The sequence below is a fragment of the Patagioenas fasciata genome, chromosome 5, assembly GCF_037038585.1.
Source record: "Patagioenas fasciata isolate bPatFas1 chromosome 5, bPatFas1.hap1, whole genome shotgun sequence".
Taxonomy (NCBI): Eukaryota; Metazoa; Chordata; class Aves; order Columbiformes; family Columbidae; genus Patagioenas; species Patagioenas fasciata.
In genome coordinates, this window is record NC_092524.1 from 56150346 (window position 1) to 56162024 (window position 11679).

The 11679-nt window shown below is 35.6% G+C and overlaps 1 protein-coding gene across 2 annotated transcripts in view; it reads right to left on the minus strand.

The window, feature by feature from the left end:
- The window catches only part of ATG2B (autophagy related 2B), a 45965-nt gene that overhangs the window by 22226 nt on the left and 12060 nt on the right, over window positions 1–11679 (minus strand). Inside the window, exons 10-23 of one of the 2 annotated variants that reach the window (XM_065838507.2) lie at window positions 11263–11374; window positions 10844–11105; window positions 9810–9960; window positions 8629–8721; window positions 8266–8454; window positions 6670–6943; window positions 5827–5932; window positions 4491–4683; window positions 4215–4357; window positions 2963–3120; window positions 2530–2702; window positions 2089–2236; window positions 1029–1228; window positions 160–240 (exon numbers count right to left, since the gene is read on the minus strand). In XM_065838507.2, coding sequence (XP_065694579.1) covers window positions 160–240; window positions 1029–1228; window positions 2089–2236; window positions 2530–2702; window positions 2963–3120; window positions 4215–4357; window positions 4491–4683; window positions 5827–5932; window positions 6670–6943; window positions 8266–8454; window positions 8629–8721; window positions 9810–9960; window positions 10844–11105; window positions 11263–11374 — 2283 coding nt within the window. Of the gene's footprint in view, window positions 1–159; window positions 241–1028; window positions 1229–2088; window positions 2240–2529; window positions 2703–2962; window positions 3121–4214; window positions 4358–4490; window positions 4684–5826; window positions 5933–6669; window positions 6944–8265; window positions 8455–8628; window positions 8722–9809; window positions 9961–10843; window positions 11106–11262; window positions 11375–11679 lie in introns of both variants that reach the window. The other variant, XM_065838506.2, reaches the window with a different exon arrangement.

The following is an 11679-nucleotide window of genomic DNA, read 5'->3' on the forward strand; positions in this document are numbered from 1 at the left end:
CCTGAAAGAGAGACAAGAATGTAAAGAATAAGACTTCAAAGAGCAGAGTAAGATACGACACAGCCTAACACACACTGAGGTTTAGTTTGATACTTGAAGCAGTTGTTAAAGCAATGAAACTAAAAATGTAGTTGAGAAACTGCAGCAGCCTGACCTGACCTGTTCATGCCAGCTTAAACCTGAAGGCAGAACTCTGTGCTGAAGGGTGGCTCCTCTTAGTCCAACAGCAACTAGAAACTCCTGCACAAAAAAAGTTGCACAAGTTAGTCTACATGAAGTACATGTAACTACTTGACATCTAATTAGGAAACACAGTCATCCTTCTGCTCCCAGAACGTACTAGTGTCTAGAAATGAAGACAGGACTGGACCAGGATAAAACATTCAAAAAACCTTGCTTCCTAATACAGAAGCCCTGGGATTCATTCTGGGATTCACCAGAGCACCAACCCAATGTAGTTCTTTCTTATACTGTTCAAACCTGAGTCAATTGAGCCTTCGTGACATTGTGCTGGTCTGCAGATTCCTCCTTCTCTAGATAACTCTACTGAACTGTTTGTCACAACAATAGCAGCTAAGAGGTCATCTTTCAGTCATGCTAATGAATGTTACTGGCAAAGAAACGGTACCACTCATTTACCAGTGCCACTCCAAACATGTAAGAAAAGGCTGCCTATGAGATGACAATGCTAGTAAGCTGAGTAGAAAGCTTCTAACTCTTTGTATTTCTTCTTGCCTGGTTTGGCACCAGATTAAAACTCAATCAAAGAAAAACATCAACTAGACAAGAAATGCATTCAGTAAAGAATCAGTGTGATCAGCATAGTGAAGCATTGGAAGAATCACGCTGATATTTAAATTCTACAATCCACACAAAAGATTGTAACAGAAAATTATAGTTTGAGGATGAATGTCTCAGAATTATATGCTTTCTCCATCTGTAACGCTTGTAACCTCACATCTAGATGTTTCCATATAAACTGAGGTAACTCAAATAATTTATAAAAGCACAAATTTGAAAACACAAACCTTTGTATTGCTTTCTATTTTATCTGATTGGATTTTGACTGCAACTGTCAGCATACTTGGACAATCCACTCCTACACCATCTGAAGTGGTCCTACTAAGACCATCTTCTTCAGAAAAACAAATAGTAGGTTCTAACCAATGCGGACGTATTGTGCTAGGCAGTCGTACTTCAGAGGAAGGGACGACCCCATCTACCATACCTGCAAAGAGATTTTAGAAAGAGTTACCTCATGCTTCAAAGCTGTTACTGATGAAGAGTTAAAAAAAATCTTTTTCTGCTTAATGCCTTTAAAATTATTTTAATTACCAAAGTTAGTCATGTGCACTGACAATCAAAAATTGTGAAGGGGAGGTTACAGGTGATTCAATATTTAAAACCACAGTTGTAGCCAAAAATCTTCAGTGTGACTATAGGGTTGTTTTTTTTATTTGCCCAACAAAATGGCAAAGTTGAAATAAAGGACAGAAATCTCCTATGGATTACACATGGAGAGACAGGAATATTTCTCTCTGTTTTATGAGATGATGCCAGGTTAACCTTCAAACACACAGTAATTAAGCCTCTCACTGAAAATCCATTATGTTGACTACCACTCATTCAGAGACATTTGAGGGCAAAACCTTAAAAGGTTTTACTACATGGGGGTTACCAGCCATACAAATTACACAGTCAACATAAAATTCTTCATCTGCTGACTAGAATTAGCTACCCAGGAAAGACACAGCAGCCATTGGTAACCTGTACCTTTTAAAATTACATAACCAACAACATGTAGTAAGCGTGTACTTCCATAATAAAGAACAGACTGTACAGCTCATTTGCCAGAGGACCACAATATCTTTAAAGACCAGCAGTTCCCAAGGAAAGTTACAATGAAGTTGTGTAACTGTATCATTTAGGAGCATTAGCCATGAATTAAATCTATTGTGCCAAATGATACACTACCTGGGGGGGGGGGGTGGTGTGGTGTGGTGAGAAAAAGACAGCATTTTTCCTAAAAAATTTTAAGTTTACCTCATTTCAAATTTTCTCCCAAAGCCACCTCAATCCCATCCCTACCTTGATGATACAAATTGAAGCTGCTAGAATGGAGACAAACATAGTGTCTGTCCTCGAAGCCTTCATATTTAGTCACGCTGAAAAGTGAACCACTGTTGAACTCAAACCAGAATTCGCCATATTTTCCTTCAAGTGTATTTCCATCATCCTGCTGAAGGAAGAACAGCAATGATGAAATGATTGTTTGCTGAGTTTGCTGCAGTTAGAAAATCTAAACTAACACTTGCTAACAATACATATTTTCCCGCTATTATCATGTAAAGCATGTAAACAGAATTGCTAAAATACTGTGTTGTATTATTATCTTGCTATAGTACAATAGCATGAAGATTACAGAATTACTGTTGTAAACACTTGTTCCTTCCAAAAACAGTACATACAGGATGAAGAGGATGAAGGGTCAAAGCAACAGAACAACTTTTTCCAGCCCCAGTGTCTTACCTTTACATCTGTGAATATTGACACTAATCCATGTGTCACATTTAGCAGAACAGACAGAGCACTTTGCAAATTCTTGTTCTGAGAATCAAGCTTTTTCCTTCTGCGTGAACGATAGTTTGGATCAACAGCAGAATAATACTGTAGTGTTTCTTCCTCAGATCCACTCTCGTCATCTAATAAATGAAATTAAAAACAACTAACTCTGGCTAGTACACATATCATTCCAATAACTCATTGTTTTTCCACCAGTAATGCAATTCAGTTTCATGTTTGCTTTACTTAGCTAAACAGTAATCTACATTTTTTTCTTCTTCATTTAAGTAAATCCTTTCAAAAATACTGCAAATTCTTTCCACTATCAATCAGCTTAATCACTTCAGCCAATTATGCTCTTAAATCAATATAGTTCTAGATGATTTATTAGGAGTATTACCATAATGAACTGCAGATTTAAACTGACTAAAGCTGTCTTTACTGAAAGTGTTGATGAGCTGGCTGGCCACAGATAGTCCAACACCATAAGAAAGGTTTTCAAATGTTTCTACAGGAGATGGAGCTGTGGGTTCCCACAACAATAAATCATTGCTGATCCTAGGAAGAAACACATTATCAGTATACAAAATACATTAATATATTTCCACTTAATATAAGATCAGTCAAATAATATTTCAGATTTCAAGATTTCAGATTTCATAAATAAGGAAGAGAAAAAAGTTCAAGAGCACAAGAAAGAATAACATGTTCATGAATAAAAGCAATAAATAATAAAAGTAACTTTCTTCTGTAATTATGGTATGTACATATCAAAGACTGACATTCGACAGAGACACAAAAGCCTCTATTAGTAGGTGTATAGCAGCTCAGTAGGTTGGAGAGAAGAGTGACAAAACCCTATTTTGATCACATCGACTTCCAAGCAAAATTGCAGGAAACATTAGTCCTGATTTCAAGTGAGTCTGTGTTTCTCAGGGTAAGGATATATGTGACATTCAGTACAGAAGTACGCCAACAGAATATTCAATGTAAGGTTCAGCTTTGCCACTTTGGAAGTGAAAAATGCTTTGGAAGTAATGTAACGCCTATAAGAGGCTATAATAGATGAACATCCCTCTTTAAGTAGCTAACGCATAGCATAAGACCTGTGTTTTAGTTGATTTAATCTAGTTGCATTTATTTATTTTTCAGACAGAAAATTAATAGAAATAAAATGCTGAACACCTATCTGCAAGTTGGGTTCACTTTCTCTACGTTTTCATAAGCCTTTGTAAGACTTATGGACTCCTAATTTTAGAAGGTGAATCACTGAATAAAAAGGAAAAAAAACCTGAATGCAAGAGTGATGTATTTATAAAGGAGAATTCAGAAAGATGAAAGCAAAATGAAACATTGCAGACAGAGATCCGAACAAAGTATTCACTAGAAGCAAAAGACTACTAAACTTTACACATTCACAAAATCTGTCAAACATTTTTTAGCAGCTAGCTGCTATGGCACTGATCAGATATATCTAACAGTGGCATCTCTGATGTTAACTTAAAAGAGCATTTATAGAGCATTAGATATTCTTAGAAAACTATACAAATTAATCCCTGCTATAACTGCTCATTCAATTGCTTTTATTAACAGCAGATACAGAATTAAAAGCACAGGTCATGATAACCAAGCAAAGCAATTATCATACTTGCCTATTGTAAAGTTTTTCATAAAAGCTTTTGTTTGGTAATGTTAAGTGAATGTTTGGTAACATGAGTTCCAGTACATAATGAGAATTGCTAATTGTTTTATCCTGAAATGCAGTCATTTCAATTATATCTCCTGGCATCACCATCTGAAAGAAAAAACAAACAAACAAACTTTCAAGTAAAAAACAAAACTGCAAGCCAGAAGATGCATATAAAGTAGTGAACATATATACATTTTGTTTATCATAAGCACAAAGTAACAACAAAATTTTATAGTACCTCTTCATTTTCAAACATGACCCTACGAGAAGAAAAAGGAGAAGGCTCTGGTCTTCTAATATCACAGACATCCTTCAAAGAATGAGACCCTCCTTCTTCTTCCTCTTGAAAGTTATTATCACCTTCTTCCTCCTCAGCTGCTATCCTTTCCAGAATAGAGTGCACAGCCAGAGGGTTTATTTTCAACACGATCCTGACATTAGAGAATTATGCAGAATAAGGCATTGGAGATGCTTAGAATGTTTGTATTAATGCAGAGTCACATTTTCCATAGCCCTAGATAGCCATGAAATACACATAGCCATGAAATACACATAGACTAAACAGCTCAAAAACCATTAAGAAAAACACCAAACTTATAGGCATAAAGGCACACAGAAAAAGAACCATCAGGCGAAAAGTAACATTAGAGTCGGCTTCTTTCAACTCTCTCAGGTGACCACTAGGTGACCTAAGAAAAACCTAGTGCTCTCCCAAAATAACACTTGTATCATCAGACCACCAACAGCTACAAAAAAATGTTCTACTACATGACATAGTGTATTACATGTACACACTGTTATAGAAAATATTATTTGTACCATTATAAAAGACCACCATGCTGCAAATCTGTCCATACAAAGATGCTGTCAGAAAGCAAATAAATTTTGTGGCAAAAAAATGTAAGTGGCATATTCTGCAGCAAATCTAAAACTGCCATTTTAAACATCTTATTACATCCTACAGCTGTTACGTCCTCCTGTTCAGTAACTCTGAAGTATTGCAGTGTCTTGCATGTGATATCAACTGAAATAACTCAGCTACAGTATAATTATCCTTATTGTTGTTATGGCTCTATACCAGTTTATATTAATTTCTTGAGGCAAAATTCAACTGAGCGCTTTGTTAGTTGGTTGGGTTTTTTTGGTTTGGGTTTTTTTTGGGGTTTTTTTTGGTATTCAATCTTGAATATAAAAGTAGGAAAAAAAGGTAAAGTGACCAAAAAAGTCTCTAATCATTCACTTAATTTTCACTGAAATTTATTCAAGTCTAAACAGAAACCACTATACATTAAAATCATCTTGCATTATGATCAACAGAGAAGTTTTGGTGTTGGTTTTGGTTGTGGTTTGTTTGTTTGTTTGTTTTGGGTTTTTGTTTGTTTGGGGTTTTTTTTGTTGTTTTGTTGTTGTTATTGTTTTTTGAGGGTGTTTTTTTTACTTAATTTTTGGGTTCTTTTCAATAGTTACATGTTTTTTCTTTGCAAATTATTTTACAGCATTTACCATATGGGCAGTCTACATAAAAATCAGAAAAATAACAGTGCTTCATGAAAGTCCAAACAACCTGCACTTACCGAGGCCAGTCAAAATTGTCTGATGATGACGTTATATCTCCATCTATGCCACCAGACACTTGAAAAAATTTTATTGGTGCTTCTGCATTATCTTCTTCAAACGAACCTGAACAGAAAAGGATATTTTTTTTTTAAATTAACACAGGAATGACAACTGCTACATTCAGGTTGTCAACTCCTCAGGTTGGAGACTTGTCAATGCCATTACTAAGGTACTTATGCAAATTCTGTCATCTTTTCCTCCACAAATTAAATACCAACTTTTAGAAACAAACATTACTTAACTTCTAGCTAGCAGCAGTTAGAAAACCAGATGCTTCTGATGCATAGATATCCGCATTTACATTTATAGTATCAGTACATTATGTCACAGCCTTGGAAAGTACACAGAATGATAAATCAGCACAGAAGGTTTTCTCAGTGACAGTTATTTAGGACATCATCCACTTGTAGAATAGACTTGAGATTCTCAATTTGCATAGCTGTAGTATCACCCTACAAATCTACAAAACTTACCCTAACACCACGATAGAGATCCCAGAGATATATCAGTTTGTTTCAATGTAGTGTAACAAAATAACAGAAAAATAACAGAAATACTAGGTCAGATGTCAAAAACAAGAACACAAGCACTACACCTACATACATCAGCTTCCCCTCCTAGTAGTATTATTTTGACTTATGCTGCTATTTAGTACAGAACACAGACCAGCAACACAGGTATCTGCTCAAAAATTCAGCTGCAAAGACAATCCCTGTGTTAATCCATATAAGAATGATTGTCTCAGCTACGTAATATTTAGGAAAATTGAAAATATTTAAATATAATGTTAACCTTCTTACCAGTTAGCTCTTTAAAGGTAAGTTCTAATTTAACTTGTTCTGGAGTTGAGCCTCCTATAAACTCAGTTTTAAATTCCACATCTGTAAATTCAAGATGAAGAATCTCCTTCTGAAGTGATTTCTTAAACCATGGTCCTCTTTCCTGATCTGACCGTAGGTCAGGTATTGGGAAGCGAACAGACAGATTTAATGCTGGGGCAGTGACCTGAACTGAAACTCTACAGTTTGCAGGCGTATGTGAATCATCCAGGAAAACTTCAGTAAAAGCTCTATGCTAAAAAACAAACCAAAGGGAAAAAAAAAAAATCTAAATTAGAAAAGATGGCACTAAAAATGACTATGAGGAAAGCTTTTGACAATGGAAAGTGTAAAAATGAAAAAATACTAATTTTTCATGTATCACACAAAACACACATATTAGGACCAATTATCATTATTCTTAGAAAATTCCTCTATTATTCGTGCTGTTAAGACTCTACTTACTTAGAAGTCAAGTATTTGCACAACTTGGCCATTTTTGAAAGATTGCTATCTTATTTTTTTCTTTTAAATTAGAGAGTGAGAGCACCAAACAATGCCCAACTGCAGTTAGAAAATATCGTGTCTCACAGATGTTTTTTTTTAAATACTACTGTTGAGAATCTGGGAACTATTATCATGCATATTTGCTCCTTTCAGTAAGTTATGGCTTCCAGCTACTGTCAGTGTCATGTCATTCAAAACCTCCCTGAGCTGACCACCATTGAAAAGAATCAAACTGTCATAACCATATTGACAGAAATTATTGATGTCTTGCATTTTTTTTAAATGAGGATTCTCTTAAATAAGTTTTGAAGACTGATTTTGCTGTAATCTATCAACGTAGCAATAAAACTACATGAAGACATTTGTTGCTGAGTAGAAAACCAATTCATTGCATGAATCCTTCCTCTGGTATTCAAAAAAAAGCCTTCAAGTTTAATGTTGTTGTGCTAGATACACTAACACTCAAAACCTACTAACAACCTGAACTAAAATAAACACTCAAAACCTACTAACAACCTGAACTAAGATAAACACTCTCCAACTTCTTCTGTTGGTCCCTGAACACTAGAACACAAAGCATATGTTCCCTATCCTGCCTATTACCTACCCCAAAAGCAAGTAAGGCACAGCAGAGGCTGACTGTGGCACCTATAGATTTCAATATAAAAGCGTAATTGTCAGCAACACTTTATATCAGCTGCTGGAGAGCATGATGGGACAAGATTAGGGATTAGAAATTAGTCGGAATTCCTGGGTTTTTTTGCCCACTTCTGCTTCTTTCAAGAAGCTGAGAACTTATGCCGGTTTTGAGGCAGCTACCATTGCATGCTTGATAACAGACATAAAGACAATCACTGAATTTGAGAAGAGTATCCACATCAGATGGATATTGCTTTGTATCAGAAGATAAATTAAAAAATAAATAAATAAAACGCACACAACCATGCACAAATAACCTCAACCACCAGAAATCAATCCGAATCAGCAATCTCAGTCATAGTGTCATCCTGCCTTCCTCCAGCAAAAAAAAAAACCCAGCAAGTTTATTAATAAATTTCACTTTTAACTTACCAGATTTATGTGCTTGTTGTAAGAAGCATACATGTGAGATGCCATCATCTCCACTGTAGTTAGTTTCTGCGGTTGAAGTAAGGAATTTAGTCTGTCTACAATACTAATATCCAGCTCACAAAGCACTGGACTTAACTTTATTTGTAACTCTGCTTTCTGTGGAACAGCACTGAGTCTCCCTTGACTCCCCTGAAAAGAAAGAGAAAAAGCACTAAAATCCTTAAAAACAATAGAGTGAAATGAATGAAAATGACTGAGAGTTAAGGACTCTGTTTTACAAGAAAGATACCTTTCTGTTAAAATGAACAAAATTCGACAAAGGTTATTATACAGAAACTTGGTGGTTTTAATCTCCCACCTTACCTGAGGTCCTCTATTATCTGAATGCTTATAATGAAGCTGAAGGCAAGGCATAGCATGAGAATCATTTCCTTCTTCAGAATGAAATGTCAGCAGCTTTAGAATAAAACAGAGTTAAAAATACTTAATAGATTCAAGGCCATGAACCGAGTCCCCACCCACCCACTTACTCAGTCCACTTATTTAGCCCCTTTATTGGATGTCTCTGACTATTAGAAGAGCTGGAAAAATAATTATCACCAAATGAAATCTTTGCATTGCTCAACTCCATTGGTTAGGCTTTGGAAAATACTCTAATTTCCAAACTGTGTTAAACATATTTAAAAGATAACTAGTGAAGTTTGCCTACTTAATGCTACTCCTGTCAGGTATGACAGCTGTCTGGGTCATGATTTGAGCTTGTAATTAAAATTAGTTGCATCTTAAAACCATATTAAAAAAAATAATAACCCAAAATTAAAACTATTTTAAAATCTAGGATTCTCAGTTATACAATCAACATTTCTATGGAACTCTCTGTATTTAGAGAGCACCACTGGGGAAAGGGACCTGGGGGTCCTGGTGGACAACAGGATGACCATGAGCCAGCACTGTGCCCTTGTGGCCAGGAAGGCCAATGGCATCCTGGGGTGTATTAGAAGGGGGTGGTTAGTAGGTTAAGAGAGGTTCTCCTTCTACTCTGCCCTGGTGAGACCACACCTGGAATATTGTGTCCAGTTCTGGGCCCCTCAGTTCAAGAAGGACAGGGAACTGCTGGAGAGAGTCCAGTGCAGGGCAACGAAGATGATTAAGGGAGTGGAGCACCTCCCTTATGAGGAAAGGCTGAGGGAGCTGGGTCTCTTTAGCTTGGAGAAGAAAAGACTGAGGGGTGACCTCATTAATGTTTACAAATATATAAAGGGTGAGTGTCAAGATGATGGAGCCAGGTTCTCGGTGACAACACTGGTAGAACAAGGGGCAATGGGTGCAAACTGGAACACAAGAGGTTCTACTTAAATCTGAGACGAAACTTCTTCTCAGTAAGGGTAACAGAACACTGGAACAGGTTGCCCAAGACCTGCCTGGATGCCTTCCTGTGTAACCTCACCTAGGTGCTCCTGCTCTGGCAGGAGGATTGGACTAGATGATATTTCGAGGTCCCTTTCAATCCCTAACATTCTGTGATTCTGTGATTTTTAACATACCTCTGTATAGTGAGGTTGAATGGAATGAGAGTCAGTAGAAAAAAGGCATTCCAGGAACTCCATATTCCCAATGGATAAATCGGTACTAAAACTTCGAGAGGCAGTCCTTTGTCTTTGTTCATAAGATACTTTGATGCCAGTACCTATAAATCTGAATTATGAAAAAGATGAATTATGAAAATTAGCATAAAACAATAAAAATTATGAAAAGTCAAGATTTAAATATGTAAAAAGGACCACTATAATCCTTTTAAAAAAATCATTAAAACCATCATAACTTCTTCAAAAATAAGAAAAAATTCTAACAGATTTTAGCTGTAGCAAAAAGACAATGGAGCTCACTTGTGTTACGTGTTCAGCACTGATCAGTGTAGAGAAATTTGCCAAGAACACTGTAGACATCTAACCTGAGGTGCAATTCACATAAAGCTGGGAATCCAACATCCTTATACAGACAATGAAAAAGTCAAATGTCTCAGGAAGTCTAAATTACATGGATAAGGTCAGAAAATATATATGCATTCTTAAATATTTTACTTCATACATGGTACTGGGACAATAAAAACTTGTGGAAAAAAAAAAAAAGACTGTTGACTAACTTTATAATTTTGCCCACACTTTTTATCCCTACTGATACAGTATTTTGCACTAACTAAAAACCTAAGCTCCTTCAAGCAGGAATTCCTGTATTGGAATAAATGGTCCTATAAAATACAGCTATTTCCTAAGAAATAATTTACTTAATGCTTCTCGTATCTCTAGGTTTCTGTGGTAGAAACTGTACCTAGTTCAATTTATCTATTGCTGAAGAGAGCTAAGTTGATTTTAATGTTTACACACTTTTATTCTTTTTTATTAAAAAAATAAACAGTCTTGGACAACAGATGTAAAAATTCAAGGCTATTCTGAAATTTAAAAATAAGTTTAACGCAATTGAAATATTAAGTGACAACTCCTATGGAGATAAACTTACTTTATTCAAATTTACTTAATATATTTTTGTTAATTATATTTATTAATAAGCAAAGTTATACCTAAGGTGATCATGAGAACAAGCTTCTGCAAATACTTCTCGGAAGGACAGAAAATCTTCTGTTGAAAACTTAACTGGCTCAATCTTTTCTATTCGGGCAAAGAAATCCCGAGCCATTGGTGTCAATGGGTTAAGGTTCAGTGAACTTTCAGGTGGGGGTAAAGGGTCAATATGAAGTACAGACACTGAGAAAGTTCCAACTGCCAGTCTAAAAAGAAGCTCAGGTCTGGATTCATCCACAGAAACAGATCTGGATGGAATAGCTGAAATACAAAATTAAATTCATATAATTTTTCAGCAATAACACATGTACAAAATCATCTTACTTTTGAGTTTCATTTCTTTTTACCAAGTCGCTGAATAACAATTAATTTCCAGAATTATCTAGGGATCAGAAGGCAAAACAACATTTTCACTTACATGTCCTTCTTAAGGAAGTCTGGTGAACCATATTGGCTGTAAGCGAAGAACCTCTTGGAGGTTGTAGCTCTTGTTTGTTACGATCAAGAAAATCACCCCAAGTTGGCTGAAGCTAAAACAAAAATATATATGATCTTAATACGACAAATAGATGTTAGACATTAGATCAAACATTATTTATAAGGTAAAAGACCAAAAAGAAAATAAACGCATAAACAAGCAACAGGATGCCATTTCATTGCACATTTGTGCTCAACCAAACAACGTAGATACGCTTTACTTTTTCACTGTCATTGTCTGTGTAGTCCATATTAAAAGGAAACACAGATGATAAACATGCAATTAATTAAAAAAAAAAAATCATGAAGTGTCCTATATAGGCTTCAAGGCATTTGAAAACAAATACATTCCACTCCA